This window comes from Heptranchias perlo, chromosome 34 (genome assembly GCF_035084215.1).
Source record: "Heptranchias perlo isolate sHepPer1 chromosome 34, sHepPer1.hap1, whole genome shotgun sequence".
NCBI classification, from domain to species: Eukaryota; Metazoa; Chordata; class Chondrichthyes; order Hexanchiformes; family Hexanchidae; genus Heptranchias; species Heptranchias perlo.
In genome coordinates, this window is record NC_090358.1 from 24078117 (window position 1) to 24097965 (window position 19849).

A 19849-nucleotide genomic window follows, 5' to 3' on the forward strand; every position below is an offset into this window, starting at 1 on the left:
CCCATTTGGTTTGCCATCAGTGTTAAAATTCTCCAATTGTAACGTCCAGGCTCACATTTTGAATATTAAATCCAATACTTCAGCATTTTTGTTATATTAGTTGATAACCGTAAGAAATAGATAGTCAATAAAGTGAACCTTAGTTCAATGTTAATGTAAGCATTATGGAGAGGAGAGAGTGTGCAAACTTAGATTGTTTCATAGCTGATATATGTTTGATTTAATGTCACAGAAAACTAAAACTAGTGCTGTACTGAAATACACTCTTTGATAGAGGAAATGAAATGAATAAAAACAATAAATAAGAGCACCGTTACTGGCGATGACAGTCACTAATCCTATTTTGATTGTTTTAACAGCTAATATATACTCTTTTGTGAACAAGAAGCTGGTAAGAATCTTTTTTTTCCCTTACAGTGCACGGTAACATGTGGTCGAGGCCTTCGTTACAGGGTTGTACTGTGTATAGACTACCGAGGGCAGCATACTGGGGGGTGTAACTCGCAGCTCAAACCGCACATAAAGGAAGAGTGTACTGTGCCAATTCCATGTTATAAAACAAAAGGTAATTATACAACAAAATGCCTTTCTCGCTGTCTGTACGACAACTCTAATCCTCCACAATCTGCTAATTGAGAGGAAAGATTTCTTTCCAATGCCGGGAACCATTAAATTGAGTAATCTTGTATAAAATTCAGTTCTAGGATTCAATAGCAATGTGTTCAGTAATTTTGTCCATTATGGACCACCAATTAATCATGGTTTTCTTTTTAAATGTTATGTATGTCATATTTTACGAAACATGTCGCAATTTTATGATCCTTCAGTCTTCTAGCCCCACTTCTCTCTTAGGAACCACCCCCTTCGCAGTCTCAGCTGCCAGCTTTTCATAAAGGCATCATCTATAAGCGATCCCTCAGCAACATTATCTGTAAATATTTGGTTAGCTTCCGTCCTTATGCCATTACCACCCAATTTTACCTCTGCTCTGCTGCTGTTGACTTCCCAATTGCTGCCATGGAGTCTCAACATTGACAAGATAGAAGCCATCTTGGTCAGAAACTTGGCATCCCTGTCACTGATTCTATTTCCCTTTCCTGACTGCTGTTGCAAGCTGAACCATTGATTTCCTGTTTAACGTTGAGCTGAGCTTCAAACCGTGCATCCACTCTATTACCAAATATGCCTACAACATCCTTACCCCTGCAACATCGCTATGTACCTACATCATCCCTGTGCCTTTGTAATCTCATGGTTTCATTTCTTCCCAAGTTCCACCTATAAACTCCAACACATTCAGAACCACTTCTGTCCCACACTGTTGTACTCCATTTGCTTCCATCCTCAGCACACGAACTTTAAAATCCTTGTTCTCGCTTTTGAACCCTTCAGTGACCTTGATCCGCCCCACCCCTGCACTCTCCTCCAGCCCTACATGGGAGCTATTCCTTCATCCAAGTTATTAATATATATGGTGAAAACCTGAGACATCAATACAGACCCCTGGGGAACACTACTTGTTACATCCCGACAATCAGAGAACAAACTTTTAAATCCCTACTCTCTCTCTCCTATCTCCCAACTAATTACCAATCCATGTCAGAAGGTTACCTCTAATTCCATGCGCTTTCATTTTTGCTAATAATCTCTTGTTCAGAACCTTCTGGAAGTCTATATAGACAACACCTATAGACACTCCCCTATCCACCATGCTAGTGAGCGCCTCAAAAAATTCAACTAGATTAGTCAGACATGACCTACCCTTCACAAATCCATGCTGACTCTCTTTGATGTTCAGAGGGATTTGGATGTCCTTGTACACGAAACAGAAAGTTAACACGCAGGTACAGCAAGCAATTAAAAAAGCAAATGGTATGTTGTCCTTTAGTGCAAAGGGGTTGGAGTACAAGAGTAAGGAAGTCTTGCTGCAGTTGTTAAAGGGCTTTGGTGAGACCACACCTGGAGTACTATGTACAGTTTTGGTCTCCTTATCTAAAGAAGGATATACTTGCCTTAGAGGCGGTGCAACGAAGGTTCACTAGATTGATTCCTGGGATGAGAGAGAGGGTTGTCCTATGAGGAAAGATTGAGTAGAATGAGCCTGTACTCTCTGGAGTTTAGATGAAAGAGGTGATCTCATTGAAACATATAAGATTCTGAGAGGGCTTGACAGGGTAGATGCTGAGAGGATGTTTCCCCTGGCTGGAGAGTCTAGAACTAGGGGACATAGTCTCAGGTTAAGGGTTCGGACATTTAGGACTGAGATGAGGAGGAATTTCTTCACTGAGGGTTGTGAATCTTTGGAATTCTCTATCCCAGAGGGCTGTGGATGCTCAGTCGTTGAGTATATTCAAGGCTGAGATCGATAGATTTTTGGACTCTAAGGGAATCAAGGGATATGGGGATCGGGCCGGGAAGTGGAGTTGAAGCCAAAGATCAGGCGCAGACTCAATGGGCCAAATGGTCTCCTTCCATGCTGCAACATTTCTATGATTCTATCAGCCATGATCTTATTGAATGGCGGAGCAGGCTTGAGAGGCTGTATGGCCTACTGCTGCTATTTCTTATGTTGATCAAATGATATCTGTTCAAGTGCTCAGTAACTCTGTCTCTGATGATAGATTCCAATAACTTCCCTACAATTAATGTTAAACTGACAGGTCTGCAGTTACCTGGTTTCTTTCACCTTCCCTTCTTAAATAATGAAGTGACATTTGCAATTTTCCAATCCAAAGGCACAACTCCTATAACATACTGAAGGCACGAATTCCATACGAATGTATTATCTATTTGTATGAAAATTCATCAGTGTAATTGCAAGGCCTGTTTATCCGTGTGATTCAGTAAATATGTCACTGGTGTCCTGCTTTTAGTAGAAGTTAGGATGAGCTAAACGAGCAAAGAATTAAGTGAGTCCAGAGGACTGGTCAAAAGAAATTACAAGCAGGGTCCAGAGGGGAAAAAAAAGGAGTCTCAGGCTCCTAGCTTTGCAGATAATATCTATCCCACAGGATTAGTAAATCACGTTATCTCAGAAAATGGCTCCATAGGTTGTATTTCTGTTTGATTTAAAATGCACTGCAACATTTTTAGGACTTCAATTGGGGAAGTAACATGATTAAACTGACGGAAAGGAATTCTTAATTGAATAGTACAATGTAATTATTGTTTTGAATGAGTCTGGGGACCCATGGGTTTGATATATGCGTGGTATTTCCAGAAAAACTTCCTGTGGAAGCCAAAGTACCCTGGATTAAACAAGCACAGGAACTGCTGGAACCGAGAGCTGCATCTGAGGAGCCAACGTGAGTTCATGGGTTTTCATTTTCACGTTATGCTTAATGTTGTATTTGTTTAATAATGACACACGCAACAAATGTACTCATGATCTAATGGACTGAAACTTGTGCTGATCTTTGTGGATTGGTGACATTGCTTTCACTTCAAATAGTGGGATACTTTTAGAACTTAGGGCAGTTGTCTTGTTTTACTTCAAGGTCGTATTTATTGACAAGGGGTGGCTGAGAGTCTGCATCAAATGTTCTTTTTCTCAGAAAACTCTAAACATGTTGCAGTATACTACTTCTGAAATGATTTTCCTTTTCAGCCATCCAAAACTGCTTATTGCATCCTTGTTCTGCATACAGTTGAAAACATGCAAAAAATCTGGATAAGCTTGTAATTATATATTCACATCCTTGAAATCAGACAAAGACGACCTTTACTGTTTAGTTAGAAGCTAATTTCATAAATCCACCATGATTTTTATTAGATCTAGAAGACTATATGCTGTCAATTCAAGCATTTGTAATCAGGATGTCAAATAGGTTCATTGTGAATTTATGTATACTTGAATTTATAGGCAGAAGAAATAGTTGAATAGCCAAGAGTTAAACCAACATATGAATTGACAATCTTTGGGTTAATGTTTATGCTCATTGGTGTAAAGGATGCCATTGAACACTTTTTACACTTTGGCTACAATGTAGCAATAAGTATCTCTCAGGTCAGGCACAACACAGCTGGTTACAAGGAGTTGTTCCATGCTGCAGCTCTAGGCCTCTCATACTTGCACTCTCTGATCTCAGTTCAAGGCCCTGTAGTGCAGCAAGCAGGGATCCAGAGGGGAAAATCGGACCCATCATTTTTTTAATCTTTAAGTATGAAAATGTTCTCTAAAAGTCTGTTAACAAATGTATTACAGGCAGTTAGCATTTAGCTGTGCATCAGATTGTGACTCCCATGAGAGAGAATGTCTGCACTGCAGAAGTAACATGTAGTTCAGTAGCATAGTGGTTGATGGACATTCCATCATCTGGACATCTTATGGTGAATGAGCTTTCATGTGCCAGCAAACCTTCACTATACATCAGAGCAAGTTAAATATTAAGAACAGCCATTGACTGATTTAAGGAAAGCCATAATGAATATGAGTGAGTGATGCTAATAGAGCCGAGCGTAGAAGTAACAAGAATGCATTCCTAAGAATTTTGGTGGCTGTTTTTAAACGCAGTGGAGCTAATCCAGATCCATTTGTCAAACTTTTGAAGATTTACATTACGGAACATTGATAATGTTTAACTTTCAGAAGGTGAATTTCATAATCCTTTGTCTTAACAAAAATGGAGGATTGACTCTTCTTTAAAAGAATGTACTTTTGTTGAGTGATTTTGTACAGTGGAATGCCATAAAAATGTTTTATTGAGCAGGAAAGATTTTTTGAGGGTGAAAATGTGTTATGTACTTGGGCCCCATTCTACTGGGTGGTTCCTTTTCATAAAGTAAGTTTTGTTTTGTGCAACAGGGACTTAATTCAGTAGTTTCAGCAATATAGTGGTCACTCTATTGTGCTGCATATTGTCAAAGAAATGGGGTCAGTACAGGGGAGTAGGACCACAACATCTCCAACCTCATGCAAATCTAAAATGGCAAGCTTGACACAGATGAAAAGGAAGGTTTTTTAAAAAGTAATGCATAGTCTTTAATAGGTGAAGTCTTCGTTGTTCTGATCAAGCTGTTAGAAAATTGTGCCAAGCGTCAGCCTAAAGCAGTTGCAGATCAGGTAGAGAACAGATTAGGAAGGATGTCATTGGAACAAACTGTTATCAAATTCCTCTCTCTGCAACTATTTTTTTATTCATTCATGGGATGTGGGCGTCGCTGGCAAGGCCGGCATTTATTGCCCATCCCTAATTGCCCTTAAGAAGGTGGTGGTGAGCCACCTTCTTGAACCGCTGCTGTCCATGTGGTGAAGGTTCTCCCACAGTTCTGTGTCTTTTTGTAGCAGGATTGTACAACTGAGTGGCTTGCTGGCCATTTAAGAATCAGCCACATTGCTGTGGGTCTGGAGTCACATATAGGCCAGACCAGGTAAGGACAGCGGGTTTCCTTCCCTAAAGGACATGAGTGAACCAGATGGGTTTTTACGACAATCTGGTAGTTTCATGGTCACCGTTACTGATACTAGCTTTTAAACTCAATTTAAATTCCCCAGCTGCCGTGGCGGGATTGGAACTCATGTCTCCAGATTATTAGTCCGGGCCCCTGGATCACTAGCTGGTAACATAACCACTATGCTACCATATCCTTTGGTAACTTTAACAGAGGTGTTATAGCCCCAACAATATGCCTTAATCCCAACTTCAGAGGCGCAGTTATCAAATGGGCTTTGAACTAACACCTACTGCCATAGACACTAAGCATCAGAAACTGTGGCATCACCGCGAAGGAGATGAATCAGCTCCAGCCTCCAGGAAATAAGAAGGGTGAAGAGGGACTCCATGATGTGGATGAGGTGTTATTGCCAGCAAGCAAACAGCATCAGCAGATCATTGGCACATTTTTTAGCTGACCTCCAAAAGTGTCGTTTGTCCAAATGCCGTGGAGCTTTGATAATTGGCTCCTCCTCTTGTGTGAGATGGCAGGGAGCGTAACTGCACTTCAAAGTGTAATTTACAAACTGCACTATGGACTGTAATAGTCGTTATTTTCTCGTATCTTCACAGGTTCATTCCTGAGCCCTGGTCACAATGCAGTACTTCGTGTGGAGTTGGCAAACAAGTACGAATAGTCAAGTGCCGTGTTCTGCTTTCATTTTCTCAAACAGAGGAGGAGCTGCCAGATGAGGAATGTGAAGAAGACAAACCTCCCACTGAGCAAGCTTGTTACTCAGTGCCCTGTGATGGTGTTACTGCTACGTATGAATCAGAGGTGGCCTACTATGATCGTGATGACAATGAGATGGAAGAGCAGTTTGACTGGGAGTATGAAGGTTTCACCCCATGCTCAGCTTCATGTTTAAGAGGTATTTTGTTATTTAAATTTGTCGTTGAGCGTCTTAATTCTCTTTGGCCCTGAAACTATGCTGTATGACAATAGTGTCCGATCATTTCATCTTTCCATTATGTCAGCAGAAACGTTGACCCAAATTAATGTCAATAGGCTGTTTGATCACAGGAAGCATCACAACGCAGCCTGATTCTGTTCTCACCCGACCTCAATGCATGTAAACTTCCAGGGATGGTCAGAAGGTAGTGATCAGGAGCGTGAGCCCCAGGCAGGTTTCCTTTCCTTTGCTAAGGGGTGCTGAGGCTAATTTGAAGGTTCTACCAGATTATTCAGTACAGGACATGGGTTGAAGTTGTGACCGTTCATGGTCCATGTGGTTGAGCTCGTGGACACCTTCACTTATCTTCTTTTAAAGCTGGCACTGCCCTGCACTGTGGGCTTTGGTTCTTCATCTAGTTTGTCAATTTAAAAAAAAGATAGTAACACGTTCGTTATTTCATGATGAATTAAACAAAATTAAAATGGAACAAAAGGTAAAATGCACACCTTAAAACATCTTAAACAGATTTGTTGCCATAAATAAGTATCAAAATAACAGGTAACAATGAAGATAAACTCCTATCTCATGGTGCATATTATCCGTAGAGGCTACAGCCTGGAAAATATTGTTTGTGTGCAATTGAGGGTAAACAGAGCATTTCTTAATGTTTTTGAGAGTTACTGAGCTCACTGGTTAACCCTCCATTTTACTGTTGCCTGGAGCGGCACTCAAACACGCACTTCATCGCTGATAGACCAGGCTAGCCAATGAAGTAGCAGAAGCGATAATCCTGACAATCATCGGAGAAGTGCAACAATGAGACATCTAAATAGGGCAATGGAGCCCTAGGAACTGCTTACTGAACAATAGTACTGAAGAAAGGAGCATCGCCGAGGGAGAAGACCCAGATTTACCGACCCGTCGCTGGAAGTCCCACTGAAAGGTTCCTGGGAGGGGAGGGACGCACTTTATGCGACGGATGGCCACTTTGTTCTTCTCTACCATGATCCCTAAAAATACCTGCATACCAGGCAAAGGGAAGAGATAGCAAAAGGGTGACTGCAGTGTCCAGAATGAGCAAGAGTTGTAATGATGTCAGTCCTCAAAAAAAAAAAAACCTGCTAAGGTAAGTCAAAAACACTGATCCATATGACAAGCACCTGTCCCAAGCACACATGCAAAACTGTCCTCTCTGTAATAGTTTAATGCTTTAATGCTGGAAGATGCTATGCAGCAAGACTAAGTTACCTAAATGCAATGCCGCGATAACAAAATCAGGAATGCTTTGTTTGAATGGGGACACTTGGGATGGATTTTATTGGTACAATTAAGAAGTAGTAGGGTAATTTATGCAGGGCGACGATTCTTAAAGGAGCTGTACACAAGAAAGATGCATCCTTAATTTGTAGCACACGTAAGGCCCTTGAAGCTGTGCAGCCAAGGGACATTGTCACTGCACACACTTTTAATACTTCTCTATTATTCTTCTGCTCATAGGATAAGATGGCTTTTAATCACCATTAACAATTTGATAAAGGAGGTGGCTTGTAGCAATTTAAGCCATTGACTACGTTATGTTCTTCTAGACAGATTTCTGGACTCCAGTGGAATCAAAGAATATGGGGATCGGGCAGGAAAGTGGAGTTGAGGACGAAGATCAGCCATGGATTGATTGAATGGTGGAGCAGGGTCGAGGGGCCACATGGCCTACTCCTGCTCCTATTTCTAATGTTCTTATGTCTACTTATAAAGAGGCTGCCTTTGAAATCATTAGCTGTGAGACCACTGAGGGAGTGAGGGACAATAAAGCAAGATGCTTCTCCCTGGCTTATGGCTAATACTATAATAGTCATGTTATTTAATGACCTTCTGAGTGACTATCACACAGTCACTGTAGTAAAATCAGAGTGTATCATGAAATGGGAGTAGTGCTTAAAAGTGGTTACTTGAGACAGCGTTTTGTCATTTCATCTTTCAAGTTCCCCTCCAAGTCACACACTATCCCCATTTGCATATATATCACTTTAATGTCCCTGGGTCAAAATCCTGGAACTCCCTACCTAACATCACTGTGGGAGTACCTTCACCACACGGACTGCAGCGATTCAAGAAGAAGGCCCACCATCACCTTCTCCAGGGCAACTAGGAGTGGGCAATAAATGTTGGCTTTCTAGTGACTTCCCCATCCCGAGAATAAATTTTTAAAAATTCTATTTTCTTAGGAATGAAAGATTACTGCCACAGCTGGCATCCTGGAGCAAGTCAGCACCTCACTGCATCCCGAGTCACTATCAACACCTCTGCAAAACACCAGCACCCATCCTAAAAGATGTAGATTATGAGGCCCAGCAAGTATTATAGGGTGGGAGACCTTGCATGGGTGAGGAACTGCTACTGGCTGGAAGTTCAGCATGGTTCCTGCCTCTGCTGCAGTGCCTAGGGATCCAGGCCTCACATGGTCTGCTGTCTGCGCAGCATTATCGACATGAATCACTGTGTCTCTGCAAAATACACTGCAAGGTTTGGAGACTAATGCGGAGGAGTCTCTGTGAAATCAGGGCTGGTCACTTGTCTGCCCTGTGGGGTAGGTGGCGACTCTTGTGGCAGGTGTAACAGGGCCTTAAGTGGTGCAGGTGGTAAATACCGTAGGAGTGTCTCTCTCAAATGCTCGGAGTGCTGTTACAGATGCCTGAGGCACAAATCAATACGTGCTCTCTTGACTAGCTTCAACGTGCTGGATAGAGACAACCCTGATCTAGGGATTCATTGACGTCATAGCTGCCCAAAGTTCCATTTTCAAACACATCAGTGGATGTTCTGAGGGAGTGCCTGGAGCTACTACAGATCAGGTGGTTGGCTTTAAATCAACAACACATCTAAGCCATTGAACATTCTTCAAATAAATGATTGCCTTACAACAAAGGCATAATAAAAGCTCCTGAGGAAGTGAGCATTGGCCTGCATGTTCCTGTGTTGGTGGTCAGCTACCAGCCGGACATTGAGGGAATAAAACCTCTTTCATGTAGGGTACAGCATTGTGCACAGAGGCTTGAATGGCAAAATGGATGGAATCAATGACCGTTGGATTCTGTGATTGCCAGCCGATCTGTAGAACTCTGTTGCCCTCTTATACCGCTGCTGCTGGTCACGCTGAATAAAGCACCCTGTTGCAAGCATACGTTTGTGACTAATCCTGGAGCAGTATTAATCCTGTTCAAAGATTATTTTTACCCATCCTCTAGAAGTGAGAAATAGGAAACAACTCATAGTCTTCTGTTAAAAATGTATGAACCATGCTGGTGTAAAAATTGCACCCAAGAAGTCAAGTCATGAAAAATTCATGTGAAGATGTGTTTTTTGCATTGGCATATGTAACTGATGTATTTTGTATACTTAATTTACACTATCTAGGAGTCCTTATGGTATATGAGTTCTCATGGTATACTATACAAGTTCTCATGGTATACTATCTAGAAGTTCTTATGGTTTACCATCTGGGCGTGCTCATTGTATACTATCTAAAAGTTCTTTACTCAATTATCTGATTTAGCATTGTGTCAAAGTGTCAGTTAATCAACTTGTGCTACATGTGTGCCATTCCTGATTCCTTTGATAATTCTGTGTTTATTTTCACTCTCAGGGAAACAGGAAACAATAGTTGTATGTCGTAATAAACATACACAAGAAAGCGTGGATGCCAGTTTGTGTGACAACTTCAAACGTCCTCCACATATGGTTCGAGCCTGCGGTACTAAGCCTTGTCCTCCCAGGTATGTTTCGTTCTTAATATTTGGGAATCAATCTTTAAAGCAGTCTCACTATTTGGATTTTATAATTTGTGTTCTTAATTAAATGAGAAATTCAACAAGAGCCTACAGTGTTGTGAAGGGAGCTACGTGGCCACTTATTGGTGTCTTTCAGTCGCCAGAAAAGAAAAAAGAAAGACGAGCATTTGTACAGCGCCTTTCCCAACCTCAGATCATCCCAAAGCGCTATACAGATAATGAAGTACTTTTTTGTAGTGTGGTCACTGTTGTAATGTAGAAAATGCGGCAGCGTTTTTGCACACAGCAAGGTCCTACAAACAGCAATATGATTATGATCAGATAAACTGTTTTAGTGATGTTGGTTGAGGGATAAATATTGGCCAGGACACCGAAGAGAACTCCCCTGCTCTTCGCAATAGTGCCATGGGATCTTTTACATCCATCTGAGAGGGCAGACGGTTTAACAATGTCAGATGCTAACATTGCCACAATGTTAGGCTGTTGCTTCGAGGCAGGAGGGGAACAGATGTTTTGTGTAAAGCTCCCCACAGTTCACTCTCGGTTCTTATGACGCCACTGAAGTCGAAAATCTCAATCTGGGCGTTTCCGCCTCGGCCCATTCCGCCTCATTGGAGTGTCAGAGTAGCCTCCCGAATAATGCAGTGCTGACCCCAGTGCAGTCTCCAAGGTCAAGCTGATATGCATATTTTCAGTGGTCTGGGGTTTTGCCACTTGGGAGGAGAATGGAGGAGGTGGGGGAGTGGGTGCTGGTGGGTGGTAAATAGTGGCGGCTGCTGCTAAGTGGTGCAGTAGTTGGAGCAGCTTAAAGGGCCAGGCAGCCACACTGATAACTGATCCATTGATTCTTGCCTGCATTGTCCTTTTAAATTCTGTTTGACATCCTACCTGGCCTGGCATTGCTGGGGTTGTTCGCATCCAGCATTCGTGAGGTGACAATAGTGGAAAATATAAAACATCGCTCCGCCGTTATTGCTTCAGTTCAATGTACCTATCCATATTTAGACAGGTATTACATCATGCTAAAACATGAACAGGGATTCAGCATTCCCACCTGATTTTCCACCCTTCTACTGCAGGAAAGGCAGGGACAATTACAACCTACAATATATACCTCTAACCACCAGTTTCAAGTCTAAAACTGTTTTAAAAGGATACCTGAAAGATCCTGCACCAGTTCAGATTTATAGTATTTAGGATTATTAGACGATACAAGCAACATATGGCAAACACAACAAGGCTGCACTCGCAAACACAGCCTAGCGAGGCTGGACTGCAGATCAGAGAGTTGAGGCGAAGTGTTCAAGCCTTGATTCCAGCTCACACTGCCGTCTTGCGTGACTCAGCCCCAGGAGTGCAGCCTCACTGCATTTGAATTTATACTTCCTCTTTTAAAAAGTGAGATAAATCCTTAAAATCTAGGTTGACTTGCGTTTTCCACTGAACAAACGATGTGAAATTAAATGATTTGAGGACAGAAGAAAGTATGGAAGAGGAACAGGCCAAAAAGCCCACTGAGCCTGTTCCTTCCACTGATCATCTACAGTCTTAACTTATTGCCCTGCTCCAGGGAAACGAAATGTGATAGGACGATCATCGGTTTTGATGGGAGAATGAGCTAGAAAAGCCTCCCTCAACTGTACTTAACCAGTTTGTGACTTCCATCAGTAAATGAAAACTAGTAATGCATCACCATACTGACATTTAAAAATTATTTTTTTGTTTGACATTTCATGTTGTTCTCAATGTTTTTAGTCTAAATTTTAACACTGCCTCATAATGCAGTGGAAGTTACTTGAAACCATTCTAGAATTCACCAAGCAACAACTACAAGAAGATACTTAGAGTAAAATTGGGCTGTGTGTTATTGGTGTGTAAATTCCAAAGATTTCCTTTCTCTGCTATTTTAATGGAGGCATTAACCACCTCCTTATTGCTCTAGCAAAGAGTTAGCACAGGCACGATGGGCCAAATGGCCACCTCCTGTGCTATAAACTTCTATGGCTCTAGAAAGGATTTTCATATCAATGCAATTTGCGTACTAATTACACTAATATTGTACACTAATATTGCAGAGTGGAATTCTGTCCCCTTAAAATGCTGCCACCCATGTAATAAGACATATTGGGCCGGATTTTGCTGTAAATATAATGGTGAGGCTGACAGCGCTCACCGTTATTTATGTGCAGATTGGACAGTAACTTCTGGCGACCGCACTTGCGCAGTTAAACGCGGAAATCTGGAAGTTGCTGTACCAGATCCCTGCTCCTTCAAAAGCTGCGTGAAAACGGCATCTCGACGTCTGACTCACCATTTAAATGTATTGAATGGTGTGAAGTTCCTGTAATTACCTCATGGATATGGACTAAGCTTGCCAAAAAAAGCTACGTCTTGTCCATTCCTGGCGCCGTTTGTTTGCCGCTCACTGCAAAATCCGGCCCATTCATGAACAAGTCTGATCAATTGAAATATGCTTTTTTAGGATACAAGTGATGACTAGTGTACTAAAATAACTGCATTCTGTTTACAGAGCACTGAAAATACATAGACTTGAGAATATTTTCTGCTTGAATCAGGATTACATATGTTGAAGTGTTATGCCTGCATCTGGAATCTTATTGAATTAGAAATAACTGGGAAATAATTTGATGCATTTTAATTTTTATGCTTGGATCAGAATTCTGTTTCTAGCTAAACTGTATTAATTTTTTAAGATTAGAAGACAAAATTAACGTGTTATTTTGCTGTCTGTTAATGTCCAAGCAAATCAGTCTATCCTAAGGCCAAAGCTGTTAAAATTGCTATTGGGTTTTTTATTATTTGTCCTTGTGATGTGAATGACACTGGCAAGGCAGTATTTATTGCCCATCCCTAGTTGCCCTAAGGGCATTAAGAGTCAATCATGTAGAGCCACATGTTCGGACAGCAGTTTCCCTTCCCTGAAGGACATTAATGAACAACGAACCAACAACTTCCATAGTAATTTTTCATGTTGCTAGCCCACAAATATTGAAATCAGTTTCACATCTTGCTGAGATGGGTTCTGAATTCATGAGGCTCGATTGTCAAAGGAAATTGCAGGTGCGTTGGGGGCAGGGTGTCTGCGAAAATTGGGGACGTCCCGAGCGGATGAGGAAGCCGGCTCCAACCCGCCAACTTCTGGGTTCCCCCCAGACGCGTCTGTGTGCGCTCGTGCCTCATGAATGCAGAAGTTCCACCGGCAGTTAAAGCCGGCGGGATGATAGTCAACACAGTGATTTAGATAGTTTAAGTATTTGAACTAGTTATTTTCATGCTGATTGAGGCAGGGGACTGATTTTCATTCAGCCTCAGCGTCTTTCTCGTGCTTTGGGAAACACACCATGGGGGTGATTTTAAACCCCAAGAACGGGTGGGTTGGGGGCGGGTGGGAGTTGAAAATCATTTTTTTGGGGGCGCAACCACAAAATGTTCGGACTCTGCATTCCCAGTGGGAAGCCTGTACTTTTACAAGCCAACGTTAAACCAGAAATAAAGCCGGGTTGCTGTCACGACCAAAAAAATAACTATTTTCAACTCCCACCTGCCCCCGACCCGTCTGTTCTTAGGGTTTAAAATCACCCCCCATGTCTTTGGAGACGTGTTTCAGCCGGCAGCCAGTTGGACATTGAAATGCTTGTTTGACAGATGGGGAAAAAAGGTGAGTTATTGCAGCAGGGCACTCTGGTCTTTCAGACAAACTTTTGGCTGGGAGATAGAATCATAGAAGTTACAACATGGAAACAGGCCCTTCGGCCCAACACGTCCATGTCGCCCAGTTTATACCACTAAGCTAGTCCCAATTGCCTGCACTTGGCCCATATCCCTCTATACCCATCTTACCCATGTAACTGTCCAAATGCTTTTTAAAAGACAAAATTGGACCCGCCTCTACTACTGCCTCTGGCAGCTCGTTCCAGACACTCACCACCCTTTGAGTGAAAAAATTGCCCCTCTGGACCCTTTTGTATCTCTCCCCTCTCACCTTAAATCTATGTCCCCTCGTTATAGACTCCCCTACCTTTGGGAAAAGATTTTGACTATCGACCTTATCTATGCCCCTCATTATTTTATAGACTTCTATAAGATCACCCCTTAATCTCCTACTCTCCAGGGAAAAAAGTCCCAGTCTATCTTTGTGTTTACACTGAAAATTCTTTGTTTCCACTCAGAATTCTTCTGTTCACACATAGTTACCAACTTTTCAGACCCCCTCAAACTGACACTATCAGGATGGGGGGGGGGGGGGGTGGGGCGCCATGTTTGCATTCACCACCACATCCGAGGATGAGCAACATCAACAGCCCGACCAGGCACGGTATGCACTTCTGCCACTTGGAGCTCCACAACACAGTGCTGCGCCGCAGGCACCTGCAGAAGAGCACAGAGGGCAACAACAGAGAGAGCGACGTCGCAGGAGGCACTAACCTCGCCACAGGGCCTACAGACCGAGGCTCAGCTTCCTGGACCTCTCTGAGGAGCAGTGCATATGGGGGCCAAGAGTGAGTCGTCAGGTGGTCACAGATATCTGCAGCCTCCTTCATGCCAAGCTGCTCCCGGCTGGGCCGAGCGGCATCTCATTACCCGTCGCTGTCAAAGTCACCACTGCTCTCAACCTTTTCGTCTCCAGATCATTCCAGGGTGCCACCGGGGACATCGCCAGGGTCTCTCAGGTGTCTGCACACAAGTGCATAAGGCAGGTCACCGATGGCTTGTTTCGCAGGGCCTCGCAATATGTCAACTTCCCCAGGGACGACCTCAGCCAGACTGAGAGGGCATGGGATTCCACTCTGTGGCTGGCTTCCCACCGGTACAGGGTGCGATCGATTGCACCCATATAGCAATACGAGCACCTCCACATGAGCCAGGACTGTTCATCAACAAGAAGGGGTATCACTCCATCAACATTCAGCTGGTTTGTGACCACCGCAAAAGATTCCTTCACATGTGCACCAGATTCCCTGGCAGCTGCCACGATTCCTTCATTCTGAGGGAATCCAACATCCCAGGGCTCTTCCACGCACCGAACACCCTTAAGGGCTGGTTCCTCAAGACGAGGGATACCCTCTTCACACGTGGCTCATGACACCTCTGAGGAACCCCACCACCGAGCAACAGCATGGATACGACAGCCACATCACCACCAGGTCTACAATTGAGCATGCTATAGGGCTGCTCAAGATGCAATTTAGGTGTCTCGATCGTTCTGGGGGAGCGCTTCAAAATGCACCAGACAGAGTGGGACGGATTATAGTAGTGTGTTGTGTCCTGCACAACATGGCACAACAGAGAGGAAGTGCCTCTTGAGGGAGGCCCCATCCACATTGAGGAGGAGGAGGAGGATGAACACATGGCCAGAGCAGCGGCTCACCTGGCTGCTCGTGAGGCCCGGGAGTCACTGATATGTGAACGGTTCTTCTAATATCAATCCTTAGACCACCTGGAAAGATTAGTGCCAACACCAGCCCCCCGCACGAAACAGTCCTGCAACTACTATAAAGTGACCCATTGGGTGGCATCAAGTGTCGCCGTTCATGGTGAAGCTCGTGAAAGGGCACTATCACAAAAGCCAGTCAAGAATGGGCAAGACGTGGCAGTAGTGGTAAGAATGATAACATTTAATGTGAATATAACAAAAACCAAATATAAATTAAAAACATGACAGTCTGTCAGACACCCTTGTACATACCCTTCGTGATCACAATACCTTAGCCTTTTTCTTCCTGCTACTTCTACATGGTGCATCCCCTGTGGCTGCAGCAGAGGTAGTGGCAGGTTGCTCATGATTGTGGCCAGACTGCTTAGATGCTTTCGGCCTACGCCCTCTGGGTTTTGGAACCCAGAGGGCCCCTCCAAAGACTGCACCTGTGCAGAGGCAGACTCGGCCACCTGGAGAGGAGGCACCATTGTGGGTACTGGTTGAGAGATGGGCAACGGGTGAGACAGTGGAGCGCTTTGAGTGGCGTCCCCACTTCCATGTCCCCTTTCGCCATCATCCCTCCCCTGAGCCAGGGTCACATTATTCCTACCACTCCGCTGGACAACAGTTTGGAGGATATATGTGATGCCTTGGAAGGACAGTGATGGTGTATCTGTCTGCCTGTTTAAAGCAGCAGAATGTTGCTCACCCTGAGTCCGAATGACTGTTGTCAGGGCCTGAATGGACTCGTTTGTGAGCCGTGCTTGAAGCTGAACAGAAGCTAGCCTTCTCTCCATCGCAGACATTCCCGCACTTACCTGTGCCGCCATTCCACTAATGCAGGATTTGGACGCCTCTATCCTCTGCACTATTATGGAGAGTGCGCGTGGCACCTGTTCCAGTACCTCGCAAATGTGCTGCTGTCCCTCCTTTTTAAAGGATGGCCCCTGGGGTTCAGCATCTGCGTCCAGCTGAGCAGAGCCTGGAGAGGAGTGCACCTACCGATGTGGATTCTCCACAGCTGCCCCTGCCACCAGTGCCTGCTCGTGCTCGCTTGTGTGTGGTGACTCACCAGGTGCCAACCCAACTGACTGAGCACTGGGACCCACTGAGATGTGAGTATCTGCGCTGGTGGATGACTCGCTACGATGTGACGGTGCGCCCTCAGAGGCCTGAAGCTCCTCTGAGGAATCATCACTGCAGTCGTTGAAGGGCCTGGAAGAGAACAGAAGGCAATATTAAGCAAGATCACAGATGTGTCATGTTGCGATGAGCATACTGAGGTGTTCTACATACCAAGCATTGTTAACATCAATTCACATTGTGTGCGATGAATGTTAAAGTTGTGTCACCAGACGTTTGTGGGGTGCCAGTCTCGGCGTCCCCGACGGACAGGCACTTGAGGGTGCAGCTGATCTGCAGGGCGTGCTGCTCCACGTCTGTGAGGACCACTCCTTCTTGTGGCCCCCCTGCAGTCCTGGCCTTCTCACGTGCATTCTGAGCTCTCTTCTGGAAGGGGAGAAAGTACAGAGATGTGAGTGAGTGCTGGTGAAGTGGCCAGCCGATGAATGCACTGCTTTGGGTGAGGCAGACCGTGAAAGAGATACATCAGAAGGTAAGTATGAGACAGAGCCATCACATTGGATGCGGATTGAGGTGAGTGGTAGTGGTGGGGTGATTAATGGGGAGGTGAGGAAGTGCAGGTAAGTTGAGGATGAGACTAAAGTGGATGTGAGGAGTGATGTGATAGAGTAGAATTGGCAGTGCAGAGTGAGTTGTTGGCGTGGGGGGAGGTGGGAAACGGTGATGTGGAACAGGGAATGCAGGAGAATCAGTAAGTGTACTCACTTTTGCTGACCTAGTTAGGTTATTGAACCGCTTCCTGCACTGGATCCAGGTGCGGGAGATGTTGCTGCTGCTGGTGACCTCCTCTGCCACCTCGAGCCAGGCCGCCTTGGCGACAGAGGCAGGGCACTTCCTTCCGCCCACAGGATAAAAGACTTCCCTCCTCCTTCTCCTCACCCTGGCCAGTAGCTGCTGCAGAGAGGCATCATTAGACCTTGGAGCAGCCTTGCCCATGTGCTGCTCCATTGCGCCTTTTGGTGTGCGCTGCAGCAAAAGCCTTTGGAGCAATGGCCCTTCAAATAGAGCCGCTCCAGCTGACAGCCTGTGATGCGGGTGCGCAGTCCGCCCACTGCGCAGCTTTCGGACGGCAAACCCGGAAGCCATGTTAAGGGCCACCAATTAACTTGCAATCGCGTGGGAAACAGTAGTATTTTATTAGTCGGGTTACCCATGCGCCCATTGACCCCCCCCCCCCCCGCCCCCATATTGCCGTCCCACCGCCCTTTGAAAATCGGGGCCCGTGATCTTGGGTAGTTAGTCCAGTAGTATAATCACTAGGCTACATGCTTATAAAAACAAAGTTTTAAATGAAAACTTATAAATGTTTCTTTTAAAGCCAAGATTAATGCATGTTTACATAAATATCAGCTATTAAACTTTGGGTAATACAGAATGTTTGAAGACAGGGCTATAAAAAGGTCTATAAAAGCTTGGGATAGAGTGTTTGAACTGTATATAGTGCAGAATGTTCACTAATGTGCTGCAGGATGATGTTACAGGACATCGACCCATGGCCCCCAGTCCCGTGGATTCCCCAAATGGTGAAATCATCTCAGTCCAATCACTGGGGAAGCCATTTCCCTGAGGGAGGGGAAAATCATCCTGCACCATACTCTTGTACCTCCTAGTGACTGGTTGGTTATAAAGGACCTGAGAGCAGATTTCTTGCTTATTTTGTCATGTGGACATGGTGCAGTTGAACTAAGTAAACAGGGGAAATTAAAAGGTGATTTCCTTTAGAACTCATTTCCGTAAAATTAGAAGAGACACTTGGGACCTTGTACCTCTTTCAAATAACCAGAAATGTACTTGTGGTATGAACTGTAGAATAGCATTATTCTTAATTCTTATGATTGTTTATTTTTTCGACTGATTTGCTTTCAGTTTCTTTGCATATTTCTAAGTTTTTCTTCATTGGAACGTGACCTGTTGGAAATATCCTTGAAATTTGTGTGTATAGTTTTCAGTATCATTAAGGGCCATGTTTTCATTTTGTATGTTAATTAGAAAGAAATTTATGTAGTGCCTTATCATGCCAGTACATCTAAAAGCAATTCACATGCAACAAGTTACTTTTGAAGCACGAGTTATCAGGGAGGCCAAGCCAGTAGAAAGCGGTAAGGGACTTTTCTTTTAACCACTACTCTGACACACCTTCCCTGAGAAATTCGCAAGATATAAATGAAAAGTGAGATCAGAGCTCCAAATCAGACCTAGAGTTAGTGCTGTTAATGAAAGACAAATTTTCACTTACAGTGTTGACTGACAAATAGGACAGCCAAGTTTTCATTTCCATAATATGGGCACAGTGGCTACTGATGACTATTTCATAGTACTACAAGAATTGGAGAAGATGGTGTACTATAAGTGAACAACTCAAAGAACAAACTGTCCCAGAGAGCAGATCGACTGCAACAGACGTCGCTATGTCACTTGAGGAGCCACACAAGCTTAGCAGGGAGGGTGTGACTAAGATGTGTACCTGATCTATGATTCCTGCGGAGACCCTCAACCATCCACACTGCACTACCAGTGACAGTGAGCATTACCACTGCCTTCAACTTTTATGGTACAGGGTCCTTCCCAGGCATCCGCAGGGGTCTGTGGCTTTGGGAGCTATTGCTGTATTAAGGAGATAACTAATGCCAAGTTGTCCTATGCACTCACCTACATACGCATCAGCCAGTGACCAGGTACAGCTTTGCCAACTTCATTTGGCCAAGGTAAAGAACATCATTGGCGTGTAGTGGTTCATGCGCCTAAAAGCATAACTAAATAAGAGGAGAATTTCTGGTCAGTACAAAATCTTGCACCAATGTAAAATGGACGTTAGAGCCTGGGAAATCAGGTGGTGATTGATTTTGCTGGCTACCTGCTGGACTTGCACTGCTCATGAATTTCTGGCTCCTGTAGAGTGTCCTCACACAGAATGTGCAAGAGTCTCATTTCAATAATCAGATACACAAGTTAGATTTTTTTTAGCAGCATTGATACGAAATCCAGAAGAGTGCGAGGACATAGGGCATGCAAGTGTGGATTGGGGAGTGTGTCATGGTGCCACCCTCGATCTGTGAGACCACTGAAAAGTTTACCAGGAAAAAGAAAGACTTATCGTGCCTGAGTATGTTTGACATAATCCTACTGTTAGCGAGGGGAATGATAAAGAAGCATCTC

At 44.1% G+C, this 19849-nt stretch overlaps 1 protein-coding gene across 3 annotated transcripts in view; it reads left to right on the forward strand.

The window, feature by feature from the left end:
• The window catches only part of adamtsl3 (ADAMTS-like 3), a 481218-nt gene that overhangs the window by 330866 nt on the left and 130503 nt on the right, over window positions 1–19849 (forward strand). For all 3 annotated transcript variants that reach the window (XM_067971609.1, XM_067971611.1, XM_067971610.1), the window contains exons 14-17: window positions 418–565; window positions 3221–3305; window positions 6006–6304; window positions 9969–10098. In XM_067971609.1, coding sequence (XP_067827710.1) covers window positions 418–565; window positions 3221–3305; window positions 6006–6304; window positions 9969–10098 — 662 coding nt within the window. The remainder of the gene's footprint in view (window positions 1–417; window positions 566–3220; window positions 3306–6005; window positions 6305–9968; window positions 10099–19849) is intronic.